The sequence below is a fragment of the Halichondria panicea genome, chromosome 8, assembly GCF_963675165.1.
Source record: "Halichondria panicea chromosome 8, odHalPani1.1, whole genome shotgun sequence".
NCBI classification, from domain to species: domain Eukaryota; kingdom Metazoa; phylum Porifera; class Demospongiae; order Suberitida; family Halichondriidae; genus Halichondria; species Halichondria panicea.
In genome coordinates, this window is record NC_087384.1 from 2,522,740 (window position 1) to 2,547,256 (window position 24,517).

The 24,517-nt window shown below is 40.6% G+C and overlaps 1 protein-coding gene across 5 annotated transcripts; it reads right to left on the minus strand.

Annotated features, from left to right (window-relative positions):
* Window positions 1–402: 402 nt before the first annotated feature.
* On the minus strand, window positions 403–24,153 carry LOC135339662 (ankyrin repeat domain-containing protein 50-like). Of its 5 annotated transcripts, none has more exons than XM_064535886.1 (21): window positions 24,006–24,153; window positions 23,822–23,911; window positions 20,691–20,789; window positions 20,432–20,530; window positions 19,892–19,990; window positions 16,843–16,941; window positions 16,598–16,696; window positions 15,647–15,745; window positions 14,222–14,320; window positions 13,980–14,078; window positions 12,299–12,386; window positions 11,513–11,614; window positions 11,209–11,355; window positions 10,859–10,999; window positions 10,656–10,724; window positions 10,531–10,608; window positions 9,454–9,998; window positions 9,245–9,394; window positions 9,009–9,195; window positions 7,972–8,306; window positions 403–569 (listed from the first exon to the last, which is right to left on the minus strand). In XM_064535886.1, the coding sequence occupies exons 1-21, from the start codon at window positions 24,006–24,008 to the stop codon at window positions 561–563; spliced, it is 2,736 nt and encodes a 911-aa protein (XP_064391956.1). In that variant the 5' UTR covers window positions 24,009–24,153; the 3' UTR covers window positions 403–560. The 5 variants fall into 5 exon arrangements, with proteins under 5 accessions (XP_064391956.1, XP_064391957.1, XP_064391958.1 ...); XM_064535884.1 differs by lacking the exon at window positions 403–569 and adding an exon at window positions 7,228–7,412; XM_064535887.1 differs by lacking the exons at window positions 7,972–8,306; window positions 9,009–9,195; window positions 9,245–9,394; window positions 19,892–19,990 and adding exons at window positions 821–1,161; window positions 1,432–1,618; window positions 1,673–1,822.
* Window positions 24,154–24,517: the final 364 nt, after the last annotated feature.

Genomic DNA, 24,517 nt, shown 5'->3' on the forward strand with positions numbered 1-24,517 from the left:
TTAGAGCATGCATGACTATCCACACTTACATTGTATATACTGCTCCGGACAAGAAAGCTTTCTCTTGTTAAAATTTCGTGGAGGTCAGCTTGCCCACGAAAATAATGAATATTTTTACCCCACAAAAATTACCCGCTATAATTATAATACAGTAGCAGGAGCACAGTAGTAAGAAGCAACAAGAGACATTAATTGATCATGCAAACACGAGTGCATGTGTGCGCTGCAGTTTTGTGAGACAATGCAGTGTGTGGTACCGACAGTGCTGTGGTATTAGTGACAGTATATATATACTGCTCTGAATGGCACCGTGAGGGAAATTAAAAATCAAAAGTAACTGCGGGAAATCTAACTGAGGGAAATCCAATAAGAAGCTTTTTCAACTTGGTTCGTTGCACATAATTATGGGATATCGAACAGTTTTTATAATTCATTTTAAACACGCAATGTACAAAACACACGTACACAATAATAACCACACATTAGGGATAAAGCTAATCTAAGGGTTCTGTTCTGACATATCTACAGTCGATATGGAGTGCTGTATTACGTGCACCTTCTCACAGCTCCTGTGCATGGAGGCAATAAAGAATGAGTTAGTGGGTGGGTGGCTAATCACAGTTCAGTAACCTTATATCAATGACTGCATGGTGGGTGTAGGACGTACAGTTTTCAGTTTGACAATGAAACACCAGTATAGGGGGGACACACATAGAGTGCGCACACACATGCACCTATAATTATACTGAGCATAACTTCCCAGCATGCGTAAGACGAAGGTTTAGTGACACTACGATAAGGGGTACACACAAACACTCACTTTCAAGTACTGACAGACTAGGTCAGCAATCTCCCCTTTTCTCAGTTTTACTAACATCTCCAGAAGGGCCCTGAATGTCGCTTGTGAGCGCTGTTTTCCTCTCCAGATTTTCAAACACTCGATCATAGCTAGGCGGTTACTTTTTTTCAACTGGACATCACTTTGTTCTCCAGGGTTTAATTTCATAGCATCGACATAGAGCTCCACATTGTCAAAACAGGGAGCTAAATATGATACGTCTTCTTGCTGGACTTGCCTGTTGACTTGGGCAGAAGTGAGCGGACATTTGTCCATCAGCTGTTGAAGAGCTGTACTCACTGGTTGAGCAGATGATCCGACAGCTGGAATGACAGGTCAGATAATACAGTATATATACTGCTATGTGCATAAACACTAACAACAAAACCACCAATGCACACATATAGTCATGACAACAAAGACTTTAGGGGATGACAAATAATGAGCGAGGGAGGTGTGGGACTGCTTACTGGCAAGTCCGTATAGGAAAGTGAACCTCACATATATACACCTTCCTTCGGCACACAAACAATAAACTGAGAATTTTTTAATGAAGGGTATCACACAAAACATGCATGATGGTTGGTTCTGACCTGGAAGAGTTCGTTGGGGGTCCAGAATAAGAGTGATGAATTTGAAGGGATCCTTTGCACCCACTAGGTTGACTTGGTGGAACAGCTTGGGAGGAGACATCTCATCGTTGCTTGTCAGCTCAGCATTTAAGTGGCAGTGCGGAATCGACTGTCCAGGTTTGAACTGATCAACATGCTTCTTCATTACCTATGGAGATATCGTACTATCGTACTATCAGTACATGTATACACATTTAAATACCGTAGGATGAAACATCGGCGTTATTTTCCACCCTCCACTGACTTCAGCACCATCCTTAGGAATATCCAGTGTTATTCTGTCCTCCTCAAACTCAACAAAATGATTCACTCCGAGAATTGCTTCTTTAGAGGAGTACTCTTCACTTACACGCTGTGCAGCATATATATATATATAGGCAACTGTTGCATGTGAAAATGTTGTCACTTACTGTTCAATGAATCTCATCATTCCAGCTAACAACGAAATGTATTTCCCTGCTATGCAGCTCTGAGCCAAGGTAGAAGAGGCTGGCAGTGTACTCTCTCTCCACATCCTCTCCTGTCACCGCCAGTCCACTGAACTGAGACAGTTCCAGTGAACCGTACGATGTCTGATCAGCGAACGAGCCACGTCTTTCGAGCTGCTTGAATGTGTAGGGCTGACTCTCTTGGGAGCAAAGTGCTTTTACAAATGAGAGCTTGGTGGAGCCAGTCATCTTCGCACAGTGCTGTATTTCGACTGTCAGCAGCTTCTGGAATGGATCCGGGGGATGAGGACGCAACCAGAATACACCGCTGACCAACTGGAGATTGTCGGGAAACTGGTAACGTCCAGCTACACTGGCCATGACGTCTAGTCGACATTGGTCAACACCAGCTGGCAGAGAGTCCTGAGGTATGTGAAGTTTGAACCCATGGCCATCCCAGACGAAGGTTTGGGATGAGTTGGTGACAATCACGTGAGTGTGGGCTACAGCTTCAACACCAGGGAAATCTGAGCGGAGGAAAGGAAAAATAGAGTGCACATGCAAAAAGCAGTCATTCTGAAAGGCAATACACATACCTCAGGTTACTATTATAGACGGGTAGTAATTTTAGCGTTTTTCAGATGTTTTTAGGGTACTAATTTATTGGAGAGAAGTTGAGATATAAAAGACTTTTCTAGCTAGCAGCTTCCCTTCTGGCCACAGTATTATCATAATACCATCTTCTTTAATGATATTCATAATCAATTAATGATAATCCGAAACTTCATGTAATTGAAATGTCATATATCCGGCTCTTTGCATTAGCGAGGTTCTACTATAGCGCACAATTTTCGAGGGGCTTACTGTTTTCGTGGGTTAGCACTCGTACACGAACATTAGAATTATCTGCTATAACGTGCAAAGATTAAAAGCGTAGCCTGAGAATGCTTCCGGTAAGCAGTCAACTCACAGAATTTATTCAACGTGCTTTAGAGGCCATTCCACAAAATATAAGTGCCTCGAAAATGTTGTGCTATACAGTAAAGGTATATACACTCACCGAAACTGTGTTTGGATTCTTGCGGTTGACTTATGTTTCCAGTTGGTAGATGAGGAGACAATATAACATCTTGATAACCTAAGTTGGGTTCATATCATAATTATGTGACACGTACAGTTCCTTACTCCCTAGAGGTAGCAGTCCTTCACGCTCGGCCAGGATATGATCACTCTTGTTTTTGAGGTACTCCTTTTCTGTGTTGATATTATAGCAGTACCCTAACTGAACATACATCGTTACCTTTTCTAACTAGTAAATGTTCTTGCAGTCAAGCACGCGTGGAGCACCACACATTAAAGTACATAATACATGCAAACAGTCATGTACATAAGGCCACTCCAAGTGATACTCTGGTTTCTGGTCCACCGCCCGCATCAGATTTTATTCTTGGATTTCTATCTCATTATTGGATTTCTATCTCATTATTTCTACTACGCATGCGCAGAATGGTCCATGTGGTACAAAATAGTGTGATAATGATATTCATTTGCAAAATAATGAGATTCATAAGGTGAAATTGATAATGACATAATGAGAAAAGCCGCCCGCCCGCATGCAATTAGAAAAACTTCAGGACCAGAAACCAGAGTGTCACTTGGAGTGGCCTAACTTACTTTCTTTGCTTCTCCGAGAAAACAATTGTTTAGTTTTTTTACGAGTGATGCCCATAAACTTCTGTAGAGTATTAATCACGTTTACTGTTCGAGATATGCGCTCTGACCGGTGAATAGCGGGTGATTATAGCTTGTTCAACAACCCTGCACAGAGTAAAAACAGTACTGTACATCATAGTATACTGATCATGTATGCAGGAAATAGGATAAAGTCATGTGACATAATAAAGAAACCATGCAGAAGAGTGATGCACAATAAACACAGTGCATGCATGTAGAGTATGTATATATGATTGTATTCATGCACGCATGTAGCATACACTACGGCACTGCCTGCTCTATACCACTAACTGTATATATGTACCTTGAGGCTGCTGGTCTACTGGAGGGTCGGTGCTCTGACTGGGAGCAGCAGATGGTGCCCCAAGAGACTGAAGATATTCAATGGTTTCAGTGTGACCCTCCTGTATTGCCAAGTCAAGTGGAGTCCTGCCTCTAGCATCAGTTACAACTGCACATAAGGTCAGTGATACTATAACCAACATATAAATAATTATACTCCACTGTTGCTGTTGCTATAAGATACACATTTTTTAGGGCGTATACGGCCTAAAAAATGTGTATCTTATTTGTAAAGGATAATGCAAACCAGTCATGTGACTAATACGCTATTACTAACAGGGTCATCACACTCACTGGTGTCACAGTGGGCTCTCTCCACCATGTACTGTACCACATCTTTGTGTCCACCGAAGCAAGCAGTGTGGAAGGGAGTCAGGCCATTATTCATTTTTATAACTGGAATAAGACAAAAATTGATTCCACAGAGTAAAAACAGTTCATATGGACGCAAATAATGCCATGAGGCTGTCTCTCGCATATTTCACAATCCTTCTACTTAACTGTACTGTCTGATATATTAATTATGAGGCCAGTACGAGCACATGATTAATTATAGCGGTTGTTGCATGCAACTAGGAAACGACACTTGGCCCTATGGTTACATGCAATGTTGTCACAGCTATATAGTTGCTATAATTATGTCTATGGGGGGGGGGGGGGGGGTTAAAGTAGTGTAAACGGCATTATCAGAATGAAAGCACAGCAGGTACTGACGCCTCGGTGGAGGTATATAACATAAAACTACATGCAGGCTATTAGCAATAGCAAGGGCGTATGAAAAGAAGAGGGCGTGCAACAACAATCTATCGTATTATAAATGGAGGGAGTTTATGTCTAAGAATAGTGAAGAATTTATTGCACGTGCACGCACTTTATACTCTTTACTCTGTTCACTAGTGGGCAGTTGGCTAAATCTTAATCACAGCTAAATATAGCATATCCTGCTAACTCATCAATAATACGACGCATACACAGTATACATTGTGAGTTGTATGCCCTCTTCTCTTCGTATGCCCTTGACGATAACAAACATTATATCATGATGAACATTTTTGCATTGCTGCATGCAGACCGAGGCATAATATAATTATATTTATACCGTAAAAATTGTAGCGGGTAATTCGTGGGTAAAATATTCGTTATTTTCGTGGGCAAGCTGACCTCAACGAAAACCTATAGGCATAGTTTACCAGAACACATGCAATGCAGTGCACGTATAATGAAGAAAACAAGACATTTTTTATTCACGAAAATCACTGCTGTTCAAATTTTTACCCCACGAAAATTACCTGCTATATACGGTGCTGTATTTAGCACTCTTATCATGCATGTAGTTACTTTGTTGGGTTACAAGGTTTGCTTATACACCTACAGAGTGACATGGCTGAAATAGTACATCAGAACCTCTATCAGAGACTGGAGCAAGACTCCCCAGCTAGGAAGGAAAAACTGAGCAAATCTCCAAAGAGAAAGATGTTCACTTCGAATAAAGATGACGCTGAAAAGATATTCAAACATGAATTCATAAAACATTCATGGCTCTTTTGAAACTTTGCTTTTGTTCATTTTGTTTGTGTTTATTTATAATTATGTTCTTCACGGCATGAAGTGTGGTTACAAGGATTGGTGCATACATGTCACTTTCATCAACGTTTTTTTCAGACAGCATAATTTTTTTTCAATGACAATGACAAACATAAATAATAATAGCGCCATGACACGTATATCGTCATAAGTATATATAGTTATAAGATTTAGTATAATTATAGCTATAATTATTATGACATTGTTCTGACCACACGTGTGTAGAATAATTATAGTGTAAACGTGCATAATTTATGATCATGTCAATGTGGTCCCACTGGGTACAAAAAATGTAGTGGTTGATTTACATTATGTATATACGGTTTGACTGCAAAAAGTACATACTGGTACATAGCTCACCTCGAGCCCCCCGTGCATGAGTGCATGTATTTGACTCTGTTTCATACTCATCCTTCCTATTCCTGCTAACACAAGTGCAAAGCCATGCTGTATAATCTTCAAATAATATTAGGCCCCTCAAGAATAATTTGCCAAACCATTGAGCTACGTCTCAAATAATCAATTTTCAAGCAAACAATACACATACATGTTGATTGTACATGCAATGCAACCTATGAGGGGGTGTGTTCAATCAACTACATACCGTATAGTGCGAAATTTTCGAAGCACACACTTACATTTCGTGGAATGGCCTCTGAAATAAGTTCGTTGCACAATGTTTGGGGAATGACTGCCACGCCTTTATAAATTTGTATTTTATAGCAAATGATGTGTTCGTGGACTTAATTTCGTGTAGGATTGCTAACCCACGAAATCAGCGAAAATTAAGACCCTGAAAATTTCGCGCTATACAATATACAGTAATGTACGATTGTGGTACATTTGGTATACATGCATGGTGCTAACAAACACATACAGCTGTCTGTCATGCACTCATTGGGGGAAAAATAGCAATATTTTAGTCCGGAATTACCTCCAATAACTGTGGCAATTTGAGAGAGAGCGTAACGGTATTTACACAAGATATTGAGTTATTTGGTAGCTATAATTATGCCTCGAGGTGTAGCCGCACGAGGGATACGGTAAAGCTGACTGTGTGTGTACATGTATACGGTTGTAATGCGACGAAACCTAACAGCTTCTATAGGCTTCTAGCCACGTTCTCTTATTCGTGGATTAGCAATTAAACTAAAGCTTCTTTCTCGAGTTATGGCTAGTTATAGAGGAAGACTGACATTGCATTAAGCTAGGGATAAATTAGCCACAATGAAAGCAAGCTAGCAAACATGTTAACAGCTAGTATGCACATGATAACTATAATTATGAATGCAGTAAACAGTTAGCAGAACTAGTAAGGAAGGTGTGATCACATAATAATAACAATGCATTGTCATGGTGTGGACAGTGATCGGATAAAGGGAACTGGACCATCTGGTTACCGGATAGCACCATTATATTAATTCCGTAAATAATTGCCAACGGCAGAATACCCTCCAGATATTTTTCTTCCTTATCCTAATATTCACAAGTGGTCCAGATATTCATATGTGCCAACACAGCAGAGACTTGCATTGCCAGCACAAATCATTGCTGTATATGAATGTAGTTTAAAGGACTAACCTCTACATTGTATCTCATGCAGTTCTTATGTTATCGGCTGGTACTGTTGTAGCAACAGTTTATTGCTATACCATCAATTATTAGGTCATAATGGAGTGCTAGCTCATAATAATCAGAAACAACAAAAGTTCAACACACACAATAATTACAAAACACAATGTGCAGGACAATAATAACTACACTTTGGGGATAAAGCTGATCTGAGGGTTCTGTTCAGGCATCTCTACAGTCCATGGACCAGAGTGCTGTATTATGTGCACCTCCTCACAGCTCCTATGCATGGAGGCAATAAAAAGAGTTAGTGAGTGGCTGGCTAATCATACAAGATCAGTATAGTGAATAGCCTCGTCCCCAGGCCGAGTTGTCCCTAAAGTAACGCTAGGTCGCCAACTAAGCCTGGTAAAGATTGTATATGGGCGTGGTTTCAGATTCAATAATGTGGATATTCTCCATAAAAGCTGCTGTAATCTCAAAAATCTCTTAACACCTTATAATTTTAATATTAGCTACAAGAAAGCTATGACTGCAGCTTCAATGAGCATCAAAAGCCCACAGTAGTGATTAAAATAGACATACATGTGTACGGTATGTTTTACAACAACAGTTTACTATTGCTATAGACACGCCCATAATACAACTTTACCAGGTCTAGTTGGCCACCTAGCGTTATTTTAGAAACAACTCGGCCTGGGGACGAGGCAATACAGTGAGCAGTTTGTCAGCAAAATACCTGTTAGTAATAGTAGGGGCTATAGACACACATACAGTGAATGCACAGTAAGACTATGGGCATATTATAAGAGTAGCCTGACATACACAGACAAACGCTCACCTTCAAGTACTGACAGACTTGAGCAGCAATCGCCTCTTTCTTCAGCTTTACTAACATCTCCAGAAGGACCCTGAATGTCGCTTGTGAGAGCTTCCTTCTTTTCCAGATTTTCAAGCACTCGATCATAGCTACATGAGTATTTGCCTTTTTGCTGACATCATTTTGCTCGCCAGGAGATAATTCCATCACATCGACATAGAGCTCAACAATATCGAAATATGCAGCCAAAAATGGTATGTCTTTTTGTTGGATTCCACGGTTGATTTGGGTAACACTGAGCTGACAGTTGTCCATCAACTGTTGAAGAGCTGTACTCACTGGTTGAGCAGGTGATCCTACAGTATAGAATGAAAGGAGAGATAACACACACACACACACACACCCATCCCGCTATATGAAGATTCATAACAAACCACCAATGTACAGAATAATTATAGCCATTATGACAACAAAGCCTTGAGGGGATGACAAAGAAAGAGGGAAAGAGGTGTGGAACGTACTGCTCTATATAGCACATAATAATTATGTTTCCACCATTATACCCTGGAACTAAATACATTCGACACAGAAACCTGTAAAACAAATTTAAACCGAGAGTTGTATACCGCATAGAGCAAAAGTTTCGAGGCACTTAAATTTCATTTCGTGGAATGGCTTTTTCGTTGAATAAATTTCGCGCTATCTGGTCAAATGACGTACGTTGTGTCTTCTGTCAGTTAAGCATTTCGTGGTCCTACAATGTCGTAGGATTGCTAACCCACGAAAACAGCGAAAATTAAGCCCCACAAAAATTGTGCACTATACGGTATACTGTAAAGTATCACACAGGGCATATAAAAGAAAACAGGGCATGCAAGTAACTATCTCTATACATAAATCAAAATTCAAACCGTGGGCGAATGAATATAGACACGGCATGAAGTGCTTATGTGCATTCATCTGGCCACGGTTTGAATTTTATTTTGTTGTTGTTGCATGCTCTTTCTTTTTTATACTCTTTTGGTATCACACATACACAATCAATGGTGTGTTCTGACCTGGAAGAGTTCGCTGGAGGACCAAGTTAAGAGTGATGAATTTGAAGGGATCCTTTGCACCCACTAGCTTGACTTGGTGGAGTAGCTTGGGAGGAGACATTTCATCGTTGCTTGTCAGCTCAGCATTTAAGTGGCAGTGCGGAATCGACTGTCCAGGTTTGAACTGATCAACATGCTTCTTCATTACCTGTACAGAAATGATGTAATAATTATAAGTACATGTATAATTTAACTACCGTAGGATGAAACATTGGCGTTATTCTCCACCCTCCACTAACTTCAGCACCATCATTAGGAACATCTAGTGTTATTCTGTCCTCTTCAAACTCAACGATATGATTCAGTCCGAGAATGGCTTCTTTAGAGGAATACTCCTCACTTACACGCTGTACAGTGTACATAGACAACAGTAAATTGCTGTTGTGAAATAATATTGTCCACTTACTGTTCTATGAATCGCATCATTCCAGCTGACAACAAAATGTATTTCCCTGCTATGCAGCTCTGAGCCAAGGTAGTAGAGGCTGGCAGTGTACACTCTCTCCACATCCTCTCCAGTCACCGCCAGTCCACTGAACCGAGACAGCTCCAGTGAACCGTACGATGTCTGATCAGCGAACAAGCCACGTCTTTCAAGCTGCTTGAATGTGTAGGGCAGACTCTCCTGGGAGCAAAGTGCTTTTACAAATGAGAGCTTGGTGGAGCCGGTCATCTTCGCACAGTGCTGTATTTCGACTGTCAGCAGCTTCTGGAATGGATCCGGGGGATGAGGACGCAACCAGAATACACCGCTGACCAACTGGAGATTGTCAGGAAACTGGTAACGTCCAGCTACACTGGCCATGATGTCTAGTCGACATTGGTCAACACCAGCTGGCAGAGAGTCCTGAGGTATGTGAAGTTTGAACCCATGGCCATCCCAGACGAAGGTTTGGGATGAGTTGGTGACAATCACGTGAGTGTGGGCTACAGCTTCAACACCAGGGAAATCTGAGCGGAGGAAAGGAAAAATAGAGTGCACATGCAAAAAGCAGTCATTCTGAAAGGCAATACACATACCTCAGGTTACTATTATAGACGGGTAGTAATTTTAGCGTTTTTCAGATGTTTTTAGGGTACTAATTTATTGGAGAGAAGTTGAGATATAAAAGACTTTTCTAGCTAGCAGCTTCCCTTCTGGCCACAGTATTATCATAATACATCTTCTTTAATGATATTCATAATCAATTAATGATAATCCGAAACTTCATGTAATTGAAATGTCATATATCCGGCTCTTTGCATTAGCGAGGTTCTACTATAGTGCACAATTTTCGAGGGGCTTACTGTTTTCGTGGGTTAGCACTCGTACACGAACATTAGAATTATCTGCTATAACGTGCAAAGATTAAAAGCGTAGCCTGAGAATGCTTCCGGTAAGCAGTCAACTCACAGAATTTATTCAACGTGCTTTAGAGGCCATTCCACAAAATATAAGTGCCTCGAAAATGTTGTGCTATACAGTAAAGGTATATACACTCACCGAAACTGTGTTTGGATTCTTGCGGTTGACTTATGCTTCCAGTTGGTAGATGAGGAGACAATATAACATCTTGATCACCTAAGTTGGGTTCATATCATAATTATATGACACGTACAGTTCCTTACTCCCTAGAGGCAGCAGTCCTTCGCGTTCGGCCAGGATATGATCACTCTTGTATTTGAGGTACTCCTTTTCTGTGTTGATATTATAACAGTACCCTAACTGAACATACAGCGTTACCTTTTCTAACTAGTAAATGTTCTTGCAGTCAAGCACGCGTGGAGCACCACACATCAAAACACATAATACAGTCATGTACATAACTTACTTTCTTTGCTTCTCCAAGAAAACAATTTTTTTTCTTTTTTTCGAGTGATGCCTATATATTTCTGTAGAGTATTAATCACGTTTGTTCGAGATATGCGCTCTGACCATTGAATAGCGGGTGATTGTAGCTTGTTCAACAACCCTGCACAGAGTAAAAACAGTACTGCACATCATAGTATACTGATCATGTATGCAAAAAATAGGATAATGTACATGTAACATAATAAAGAAACCATGCAGAAGAGTGATATACAATAAACACAGTGCATGCATTTATGATTGTTATTCATGCACTCATGTAGCATACACTACGGCACTGCCTGCTCTATACCACTAACTGTATATATGTACCTTGCGGCTGCTGGTCTACTGGAGGGTCGGTGCTCTGACTGGGAGCAGCAGATGGTGCCCCAAGAGACTGAAGATATTCGATGGTTTCAGTATGACCCTCCTGTATTGCATAGTCAAGTGGAGTCCTGCCTCCAGCATCAGTTACACCTGCACATAAGGTCAGCGATACTACATATAAATAATTACACTCCACTGTTGCTGTAGCTACGGCCTAAAAAATGTGTATCTTGTTTTGTTTGTAAGGGCTATATGCAAACCAGTCATGTGACTAATACGATATTACTAACTGGATCATCACACTCACTGGTGTCACAGTGGGCTCTCTCCACCATGTACTGTACCACATCTTTGTGTCCACCAAAGCAAGCAATGTGGAGGGGAGTCATGCCATTATTCATCTTTACAACTGGAATAAGACAAAAATTGATTCCACAGAGTAAAAACAGTATAAACAGTTCATATGAATGCTATGAGGCTGACTCTTGCTTATTTCACAATCATTCTACTTAATGGAACTGTCTGATATACTAATTATGAGGCCAGTACAAGCACATGATTAATTATAGCGGTTGTTGCATGCAACTAGGAAACGACACTTGGCCCTATGGTTACATGCAATGTTGTCACAGCTATATAGTTGCTATAATTATGTCTATGGAGGGAGGGGGGTTGAAGTAGTGTAAGCGGCACTATCAGAATGAAAGCACAGTAGGTACTGACGCCTCGGTGGAGATATAACATAAAACTACATGCAATAGCAAGGGCGTATGAAAAGAAGAGGGCGTGCAACAACAATCTATCGTATTATAAATGGAGGGAGTTTATGTCAGAATAGTGAAGAATTTATTGCACGTGCACGCACTTTATACTCTTGTTTTTACTCTGTTTACTAGTGGGCAGTTGGCTAAATCTTAATCACAGCTAAATATAGCGCTGACGCACACACAGTATACATTGTGAGTTGCATGCCCTCTTCTCTTCATATGCCCTTGACAATAACAAACATTATATCATGATGAACATTTTTGCATTGCTGCATGCAGACCGAGGCATAATATAATTATGTACATACATGTACATAGAAACTCACTGGTGTCACAGTGGGCTCTCTCAACTAAGCATTCCACCACTTCACAATGACCATTCACACTGGCTACGTGCAATGCTGTGGCCCCATCCTGTACAGAGACAAGTGAATAAGTATAGGTCAACTACGTACAACCAAGGTGCGCCTCAAGCATGAGTTGAGCACCCCTAAACAACAAAAATATACCTAAGGGTGTGGTCATCAACATCATCTAGCTTGGATGCTAACCTAGCAACGGCATAAATATGGAAACAGTAACGTCAATGGCTTGAAAGACTTTTAGATGCTAGAATTGAAAAGTATCTACTTAATATAGTTTTCTCAAGCTTTCTTCCTGGGGATTGCATGACAGGTGTACTCGATAATACATACACTACTCGCCATGCTACAGTTTCTAAAACAATCGTCCAGTCATAGAGTTTCCTCCTCACCATGTCCCGGTGATCGGTAAAATGTTACAAACTAGCGTAAAACGAATTCGCCAGATTCTGGGGAACTCAGTTGCGCATTTTCTCTATCACCTTGGCTATAGATACTAGGCCCAGTTGCCGACCTAGCGTTATTTTAGAAAGCACTCGACCAGGGACCGAGCTTGGACGATGAAAGCACCGTGAGTGTTGATGCCTCGGTGGAGGTGTCAAAGCTACATAACATATAATGCTAATAATAGCTTAAAAATGCTATCATTATAATGATCATGATTAACATTTTTAATTTTGATGCAGCAAAGGCAAAATCTAGAAACACAAGGAAACTCAAAGTGATCGATCATGATTCTTATTAAAAACGATCAATGCCAAAAGTCCAAGTCTAAAATAAATGGCTGCATCAGCAGAGCCTTGCAGCTCTCTTCTCACCCTTGCAGCTACCAATAGCTACAGCGTTCTAGTGCAGCTAGAGCTATTACTAAGTAGAGTAGCAACACTCTGTGGACAAGTTATTCTACGCACTCTTCTGAAAAGGCTGCAATGGCATTCCAAGTAAGCAAAACTAAGCATAACTCGAGAATCAAGCAGATATTAAAGCCTATAGAAACTCATACCTGCACTTCATTGATCTTTCAACAGTCTGCACACACACACACACGCACGCACGCACGCACGCCCACACACACGCACGCACGCACGCGCACACACACGCACGCACGCGCACACACACACACACACCCTAACCCTAGCCAGTACTTGTAGAATGTAAAGCAGTGGTCGGAAAGGCTAAGTGGTGGTCGGAAAATATCTAGTGGTGGTCGCAGCTTACCTAAACGACCACTGTAGGCAGAACCTTGCTATTGTCTTTTTCATAAACCATGCACATACAGATATGCAATCACATAGAAGCGCACTGTGAATGATAGGTAAGGATTATGAGTCTTAAAAGCAGAGCTAAAAGCTTATTAGGTATTATAATTGTATGATGTGCTATTAGCGACTGGAGAGTGTACAGCAATTAATCCCGTATCACATCCGGTCCAGTAATTGCACGTTGTCATTGACAGCGTGAAATTACCTGTCAAGTAATTGCACACTGTATTTGACAACGGGTTGTTTTCGAATACGCTGGCAAGGTTAATACGACTTGGCTACGCCTCATGCAATTAGTATCCTTGCCATTGCTTGTTACTCGTGCTATTAATCCCATATTGCACTATTAGCCATACTATTAATTATGAGCAATTAAACCTCACCTTCTCTTGCATGCCCACCTGAGCCATAGCTGCAATTAACACTTCAACTACCCTCAAGTGACCATTCTGAGAAGCTACGTACAGCGCAGTAGCTCCAGTCTGTACAGAGTCAAGTGAGGAGTGATGAGAAGGTGAACACACACACACACCACGTTTTAGGTTGATAAGCCTCACGACACACATGACAGAGGAAACTTTATGACTAGCTAATCTCTAAGATGTGTACAGCTAGATACACTCACCTCTGCTTGCATATCAACATTGGCTCCAGCATTGATTAGAAGTTCCACACACTTCAGGTGACCTTCGAAACTGGCTGACCAGAGAGGGGACTGACCAGACTGTACATGTAGTACATGAGCAGTAGTATGTTATACCATAGATATAGATACATATAGAACAATAAGAGGGATTCAGTCCCGACTGTACATGAGCAGTATGTTTATAAGTGTTTGCCAGTGTAAACAAAAGAATAACATGATAATTATGATTGTGATAATTATCACTAATGTTATTCATTTACAACTGCCAGTTAGAAAAAGCCAATGAATATAGTTACTGATTTTTATTCATTGCCTTTCCTGCTAGTTGCGGTTACAACAGCTAGTATCTGTGACGTAGGTCTGGAGGAATGCTTTTTGTGTACAGTCTATTAGAGTTGCATACTGAACTCCTTGTCAATGCTTATAAGGCAATTGCCTTACAGTTATTGGCCTACTAACCCTAACCTACGTACGCACATGCATTTGATGAGCATGCTTTATTAATTACTCCATAGATAGAGCTGTAAAATACAGATACAACGTATATCGACCTGCTTACCGTATTACTAGAATATTTTGCGGGCCTTTGCGAATGAGCAGAAATGTTGACCCGTTGCGATCTAACTTTTGCGTTCTGACAAGGATCATGTGTATTTATTTAGGTATTGCAGATTTTATTGTTCAGAATCATCGCAGAGGCCCGGGGACTTTTTGCTCATTCAACCCAACCCTACTATTAGCCCATGCACTGTGCTAATGATCTATCATTATGTGGTCAAAACGAAAGTGTATACTGTAGATTTATAAACTACACTAATTGTTGTGAGGATTGAGCTAGCTATACATAATTATACTATTCGCCATGCTAGAGTTTCTAAAACAATCGTCCAGTCATACAGTTTCCTCTTCGCCATGTCCTGGTGATCTGTAATGTGCACAAACTAGTTTACTTACAAACTAATGTATAGAACAAATTCCTCAGATTCTGGGGAACTTGTGCATTTGCACTATCACTTTGACAATAGATACCAAGCCCAGTTGTCGACATAGCGTTAATTTAGAGAGACTGAGGCTAATTTATTCATTACCCAAGATTGTGTAGATTATGTAGTGTTGTTAATGAGGTTCATCATTGCATGTGACGTCATGCGTTAATGTGTTTGGCTAGCTAGCTGCTGAAACTATATCTTTAGCAACAAAAGCGGTTGGCTTAAAAAAACAAGGTTTTTTGCTGTTTAGGCCCTCAATAGATAGAGTACAGAGGCCAAAAACCAAACCGTAGACCTACATATCTATACAAAAAACAAACAACGCAAGTGTGGATTGGTCTGAATGTTTTGGTTCTAAAAGGTGCGCCACTATATCATATAATTTTTGGCTCTGAAATCAATTACTGTAACTGACCTTGTGTTGAGTGTTGACTGTAGCCTTGGCTGCTAAGAGGACCCTCACCACCTCATCATGTCCATTGCCACTGGCTACATGGAGAGCTGTCACGTTGTCCTGTATTAGAGTGAATATATACATTATTATATACAAGGAGCTTGCACGGTTTGAGCAAATACACTTCACGTACTAGTTAATGCACCGTTGCAAGTATACCGGAAGTAATAATTAGTGGGCGTTCGGAAATTCCAGGCTCTTAAATGAATAGGACTATTCTTAGTATAGTAGGTAGTTTATGCAGACGTTTCCTCCCGGAGGGACATTTAGGCTAATAACATAGAACACAACTAATATTCTTGCTGATCCATAAGAGATAATATCAGCACAGATTTTATCTAGCACGTACGTAATTGTCTTTTAAAAATAAATTTTTTGGCTGCCACGTGCAGAAATGCTAGAGTCAAAGTTCACTGAGGCTACTATTTGAGAGCGGCTACTAAATGTTTCATTTTGCTAGCAAGGGAGGCCTTTATACAAGAGCGGCCTCTGATCGAGCATATACGGTACATGTAATATTCTTACTGATCCATTTAAGAGACAATACCAGCACAGATTTTATCTAGCACGTACGTAATTGCCTTTCAAAAAACCATATACAGTTGCGCAATTAACCTACATGTACATAGAAAAGTGAATGATGGGTAAAGATCACAATTCTTAAAAGCAAATAACATGCGCAGGTCCAGGACACAGAAACAAAATGGTACAGAATTAATGCTTATGATGAGAATACAATACAACAGGGGTATGAGCAATTAAACACACCCTACTATTGTCTTTTTCAAAAACCACATACAGATGCGCAATAAATGTCTCACATAGAGCGCACTTTGAATGACAACCAGGACATGACAGAGGAAACTCTATGACTAGCTAATCTCTGAGATGTGTACAGTTAGATACACTCACCTCTTCTTGCATATCAACATTGGCTCCAGCATCGATTAGAAGTTCCACACACTTCAGGTGACCATTGCAACTGGCTGCCCAGAGAGGGAACTCACCCGACTGTACATGTAGTACATGATCAGTAGTATGTTACACCATAGATATATGTGTAGAACAATAAGAGGGATTAGAAACGAAAATGTTTACGTGAAACACTCCGCGTTATAGGGTGTGGCTAATCAATGAAATCAATTACTGTAACTGACCTTGCTCTGAGTGTTGACTGTAGCCTTGGCTGCTAAGAGGACTCTCACCACCTCATCATGTCCATTGCTACTGGCTGCGTGGAGAGCAGTCCGGTTGTCCTGTATTAGAGTGAATATATACATTATTATATACAAGGAGCTTGCACGGTTTGAGCAAATACACTTTACGTACTAGTTAATGCACAGTTGCAAGTATACCGGAAGTAATAATTCGTGGGCGTTTGAGTATTCTTAGTGTGTTATTAGTTCTTAGGTAGTTTATGCAGACATTTCTTCGTGGAGGAAGCCACTCATTTGGCCAAAAGTGAGAGTTTGCACAAAACCTATAGTCTTATACAGCTGACATTTCTATTTGTTATAGGCTAATAACATAGAACACAACGCTCCCTCTAGAGGAAATGTCTGCATAAGCCCTACTATAACAAGAATTAGGGAACGTTTAGGCAACAGTTTTAGGATAAGTAGCTATAAACACACACAAAACATATTAAAAAACGTGGGCGTGGCTGCGTAATAGCTGATTCAGAGGCCGCTCTTGTATAAAGGCCTCAACCAAGTAGTAACCTCCCTACAGTCGGCCCATTTTCAGTGCAATAGAAGCCGCTCTCAAATTGTAACCTCAGCGAACTTTGAGGCTGCATGGTAACCATGATTCTAAGGTAGCAGCTAGCTAGGTAGCAGCTTGATAGTACTTTTGAAAGACTTTCTCATGGCAGAGTTCGAGTTTGTGCTAAAAAGAACTTTTCATGACAATAAAAGTTGTTGAATTATAAAAGAAGAGAGGGCATGCAACTCACTATCTAGTACACGTAGCTAGCAGAATTCAAATGTGGGTGGTTGAATACCGTGTAGCGCGAAATTTTCGGCTTAATTAATTTTCGTAGATTTCGTGGGTTAGAAATCCTACACGAAAATTAAGTCCTTGTTCTTTAATTAGAATTATCTGTTATAACGTGCAACGATTTAAAAGCATGGCTTCCGATATAAGCAGTCATTCCGCAAACATTGTGCAACAAAATATGCTTTTAGAGACCACTAAAAATACAAGTGCCTCGAAAATTATGTGTAGAACAATAATATATTTATATATTTTTTATTTGTTATAGTAGTCCGCGTTATAGGGTGTGGCTAAAACTACAAAGGATTATACAGCATGCTCATTACTTGTCCTGACTGCCATACAATCTGCTGATAAAAAGTAATAGAATTTAGCTCTAAAAGGTCGACAATAAAATACTATACAAGAAGGAATAGCCCTTACTATGAAGTCATGGGAGGTCAAGGCCCGTGGTGTGTCTAAAAGTATACTAAGCCAGTTTGAAGGATAAACATTTCTGAACAGTACAGCTTATCCATAGCGTGACCATTCTATATAGCATTTAGATACAGTAGAACCTCGCTAATCCAGACCCCTTTAATCCAAAACCTCGCAAATCCAGACAAAATGGCAAACTGAAAAAGAGGAGGGGCTGTCAGTAGAATAGAGTACTGCGCATATGCGCAATGTAAATTGCTTAGCTGAATAAGACAATGGCCACTGCAAAGAAAACAAAGAGAGAGCTCACAAGACTCACTGTATTGGAGAGAAAGTTGAGATAAAGACTATTCTAGCTAGCAGCTTCCCTTCTGGCCACAGTAATATCATAATACATGTACAAAAGTGTCTTCGTTAATGATTTCATAATCAATTAATGACATCTGTTAATCCGGAAATTTCATGTATTCGGATGGGGTCTGGTCCCGCTCTATTCGGATTGGCGAGGTTCTACTGTACATAATAACCAATGTCCTTCACTGTTTTGGCTTCACAGCAGGGAGAGAAAAGTTGACATGGAGTAATTCAAGAGTAAAAACAACGGACTTAGAGCTTGTCAGTGATGTAAACTTAATTACTTCTCTAGAGTACTTGAGTGATTGCTAGTAGATAGTGGCTAAATACAGCCTCATGCACGGTAAACCACGAAACAGTGCAAGGTTACAGCTGCCAATAGCTAGCGTTCTACTGCAGAGCTAACTGCGCGATCGCTAAATTATAACCGCGGAGTGTTTCAACCGCTTATAAGGCAATTGTCTTACAGTTATTGGCCTATACTAACCCTAACCTACGTACACGCATGCATTTGATGAATACCTGCATGCTTTATTAATTACTCCATAGATGGAGCTGTAAAATACAGATACAACGTATATCGACCTGCTTACCGTATTACTAGAATATTTTGCGGGCCTTTGCGAATGAGCAGAAATGTTGATCCTTTGCGATCTAACTATTGCGTTCTGGCAAGGATCATGTGTATTTATTTAGGTATTGCAGATTTTATTGTTCCGAATCATCACAGAGGCCCGGGGACTTTTTGCTCATTCAACCCAACCCTACTATTAGCCCATGCACTGTGCTAATGATCTATCATTATGTGGCCAAAACGAAAGTGTATACTGTAGATCTATAAACTACACTAATTGTTGTGAGGATTGAGCTAGCTATACATATACTATTCGCCATGCTAGAGTTTCTAAAACAATCGTCCAGTCATACAGTTTCCTCTTCGCCATGTCCTGGTGATCTGTAATGTGCACAAACTAGTTTACTTACAAACTAATGTATAGAACAAATTCCTCAGATTCTGGGGAACTTGTGCATTTGCACTATCACTTTGACAATAGATACCAAGCCCAGTTGTCGACATAGCGTTAATTTGAGGCTAATTTATTCATTACCCAAGATTGTGTAGATTATGTAGTGTTGTTAATGAGGTTCATCATTGCATGTGACGTCATGCGTCAATGTGTTTGGCTAGCTAGCTGCTGAAACTATTATACAATATCTTTAGCAACAAAAGCAGCTGGCTTAAAAACAAGGTTTTTTGCTGTTTAGGCCCTCAATAGATAGAGTATGTAAAACACAGAGGCCAAAAACCAAACCGTAGACCTACATATCTATACAAAAAACAAACAACGCAAGTGTGGATTGGTCTGAATGTTTTGGTTCTAAAAGGTGCGCCACTATATCATATAATTTTTGGCACTGAAATCAATTACTGTAACTGACCTTGTTCTGAGTGTTGACTGTAGCCTTGGCTGCTAAGAGGACCCTCACCACCTCATCATGTCCATTGCTACTGGCTACGTGGAGAGCAGTCCGGTTGCCCTGTATTAGAGTGAATATATACATTATTATATACAAGGAGCATGCACGGTTTGAGCAAATACACTTCACGTACTAGTTAATGCACCGTTGCAAGTATACCGGAAGTAATAATTAGTGGGCATTCGGAAATTCCAGGCTCTTAAATGAATAGGACTATTCTTAGTGTAGTATAAATTATAGGTAGTTTATGCAGATATTTCCTCCCGGAGGGACATTTAGGCTAATAACATAGAACACAACGAATATTCTTGCTGATCCATAAGAGACAATATCATCACAGATTTTATGTATAATACGCACGTAATTATCTTTCAAAAACCATATGCAGTTGCACAATTATAATAATTCACCTACATGTACATAGAAAAGTGAATGATAGGTAAGGATCACTATTCTTATGAGAATGCAATACTAACAGTGGTATGAACAATAAAACCTCACCTTCGCTTGGATATCAACTCGAGCCATAGCTGCAATTAACACTTCAACTACCCTCAAGTGACCATTCTGAGCAGCAACATGCAGCGCAGTAGCTCCATGCTGTACAGATTCAAGTAAGGAGTGATGAGAAGGTAAACACACACATCAGCTCACAGACCACGTTTTAGGTTAATACGCGTCACGACACACAACCAGGACATGACAAAGGAAACTCTATGACTAGCTAATCTCTGAGATGTGTACAGCTAGATACACTCACCTCTGCTTGCATATCAACATTGGCTCCAGCATCGATTAGAAGTTCCACACACTTCAGGTGACCATCGAAACTGGCTACCCAGAGAGGGGACTGACCCGACTGTACATGTAGTACATGATCAGTAGTATGTTATACCATAGATATAGATACTTATACCACACTTACGTCACCACTAATTGATCTCATTGGTCAACAGCTGTAGGATATATAGAATATTAGCATACAGCCCCAGGCATGCACAGTTTTTCAAGTTGTTTTTTAGTTTTTTCATTTGTTCAAGAAAGTAAGCAAAGAGAAAAGAGCCATGCTTGACAGTACTAAGACTCAAAGCGACGGCAGAAACAAGGAAGGTGCTCTCCAACAAGATGGCTAAGCTTCCATGGGTCCATGGGCGCGGTTTAGATACATTTTATCCAAGGAGAGCTTGCAACTCCAGTAGGGGACGTCGAATGGTCAAAGCTTGGACCAAGGAAGCTCTTGAGCATCTGTAGGAGTCAACATGTTGCTCAACTAGCTCTTTGACGGCTGCAAAATCCGGCATAGTCTTGTTCTTTTTTGCAGTCTGCATCGCGATTGAATTGTTGCTAGGGGGAGGTCCTTTTATAGTGCTACGGTCACGTGGTATAAGTCAGATATGCCACACCTACTCGGAGGATATGCACCCTATATATCCTCCGCTACCGTGGTTACATACCCCTCGGCTCCGCCTCGGAGTAACCACGGTAGCGGAGGATATATGGGTGCATATCCTCCTCTTAGGTGTGGTATATCCTATACATATAGAACAATATGAGGGATTAGAAACAAAAATGTTTACGTGAAACACTCCGCGTTATAGGCTGTCTAAAACTACAAACGATTATATTTATAGTGAGCATGCTCATTACCCATCTTGACTGCCATAAAATGTGCTGTACATAGAATTGATTATTATGCTTCGGTGCGCATGCACAAGCGAGGTATATGGTAGTGTGTTTGTCTGTCTGTGTGTCTGTAGGCTGCTCAAGGATCAATGAAGTGCAAGTAAGAGTTTCTATAGGCTTCTAGTCATGGATTTTAATTCGTGGATTTGCAAAATAATGCTTCATTCTCAAGTTATGCCTAGTTTTGCTTGCCTTTTCAGAAGAGCACGTAGCCAAACTTGTTTACCGACTCTACTTAGTAGTTAGCTCTGCACGTAGCTGCAAGAGTGAGAAGAGAGCTGCAAGGCTCTGCTGATGGCAGCCATTAATTTTAGACTTGAATCTTGCCATCAATCGTTTTTAACAACAATCGTGGTCCAATCATTACCCACTCTTTTAGTTTGCATGCAGCAAATTGAAAAAAATACTGTTCATCATGTGTATTAGTAGCTTTATGTTAATTATGTAGCTTAGGCATCTCTACCGAGGCATCATGCAGCACCTGCGGTGCTTTCATAAAAGTAAAGATAATCTAGCTCTAAAAGGTCGACTAAGCAACTCAGCCACTATCACTAAACAAACTAAAGTGCAAACCCTCGTCTGGAGACGTGACATTATTATAAAGAAACCAGAAGAGTTATATAATGCAGTGCATGTATAGTGATGAATATCATGTATGACTTATTAAACTGTCTAGCACAGCAACTTAGGAGCTAATTTTAAAACCAGACTGGAGGCACGCGCACTGTGGACTAGCCTGGAGTCTCATGCAGAGAGGCTCCTGGAGTAGGATCCCAGAGTCAGCTAACAGAGACAAACCAGACACAATTCTAGCTTTCTATTGTATCGATCCTTTTCCACAAACAATCAGGCTTATGTTTCGAATAATAGCCGTGTTTAGTAGTACGCAAAAAGCTTCTTAGATTTAGCTCACCTTTTTTCTTTGCAAAATCTGCCAAATTTTAAGCCTTAGAAGAGAGGGAATGTGCAACTCAACACGTAGCTAGCAGAATTCAAATGTGGGCGGTTGAGTATGTGAATTTGATTGAATTGCTAAAAATAGAAATTTGTATTTTTAGCACTTAATGCACGCTCTTCTTTTATATACTAGACACTAGTACGCCCTTATAGCTAGGGCCTCTCTCGAATCAGTAAAATGAAACATTTCGTAGCCGCGGACTTTGATCAAGCATATATACATGGTAATTAAAGGTCCCAGTCTTTAGACTCGCAAGCCAGCACACGAAAATGAGACAGGAAACTCCGTCAAACCCCGTGTAGAGACTCGTGTAACATTTGCCACAATGTTTGTGACAACTCAAGTGGCTAGACCGCATGCGGTTACCACAAGATTGATAGTGACTACAAGATTGATAGTGACGTTGAATGCATGAATGCACATGATGCTCACCACCATAGCCGGCATTAGCATGCAAGTTGTCGACTAGACTACCTTAGTATAGTACGTACTGAGAGCACTAGGAGACTTTTTGTGTAGCTGTTTTTAGTGTACATACTGTCTATAGCCATGACGTTAAGAAAGCCACAGCCACTTAGAATCTTATCTGATATGCTGTCCCACACAAGATTTTACACCGAGTTTGCTCAGTCTACTGTTTGCCGTGTAACAGACAGCTCGCGAGTCTATCCTATGTCATTCAGAGCATCATGTGATACCACACATGCATCAGCCTCAAATCCAGGCCGATTAAAATACGGCCTGGTATCTATTGCATGTGTAATTAATCATAGGCGTGGTCCATACACGCCCACGTACTATCTACTATGTATATGAAGCTTTATAGCCTAGCTAGCTAGCTGTGGTCGTTGTCAAGAAGGCTTGCACACTAGTCTGAAAGCAAAAGAGGCTCTCATCTATCTCTATGATGGTTAGATGGTCGTGAACTTGGTTTCTGTACAAATGAGAGCTTCTTCTGGCTTCAGACTAGTGTGCAAGCCTTCTCGACAACACCATAGAGGGCCACAGCTAGCTAGCAAGTCTTCTCGACAACGCAATAGAGAGCATAAGCCACAGCTTCACAGGAGACAAGCATTTGTTAAAATTAATACGGAAAGAAACTAGTAAACAAACTAGTTTACGGTAAAATTTTACAAAGGTTTACTAAAGTATAACGAATCACCCAGATTCTGGGTAACCACTCATGCAATAGAGACCAGGCCGTATTTTAATCGGCCTGGTCTCGAGGCTACACATGCATTGAACCTCACCTCGTTGGCCTGGTTTGGATCCGCCCCTCCTTCTAGTGCCAACTGAACCACACCCACATCACCCGTATCGCAAGCTTCCATTAATAATGACTGGAAAGATATTAAGATATCGTTTAATACTGTACAAAAACTGGCCAACTGAATGGAATCAGGAATACATTGACATGTAATACAAGTCACTCACCATCTCAGGATTTAGATCTAACTTTCAGAGTGACTTATAATTATACTGCATCCTCGACCTCAGTCGAGTCACGATCACTCACTGGTACGTACCTGGTCTCTCTCTAGCTCTACAGCAGCTACAGATCTCAGTCATGAAAATCACCCCATTTGGTCTGGGGGCGTATCATCTCAGGTGATGCTATATACCTCCATTTGGCATGCGCAAGAGCTTTTTATGGTGATCGAGCATGCACCTACATAGCCTCGATCCCAAGCCGCTCTTCCTCGATTAGGGTTAGGGTTAGGATTAGGCCTTGTGAAGGAGGCTAGCACCTACACCTTGTTTCCAGGCCGATTAAATTAAACAGCCTTGAATCGAGGCTAGCACCTATGTACCGTATATCTTCTAATTTATCGGACAGCAAAAAATTATTATTTTGGAAATTGTCCGGGTATAAATTTGCAAAGCAGAGCATGCAAAGCTAGTGTGACGGGAATAATTAGAACAAGCAAGCAGCTGCATGCGAGCTA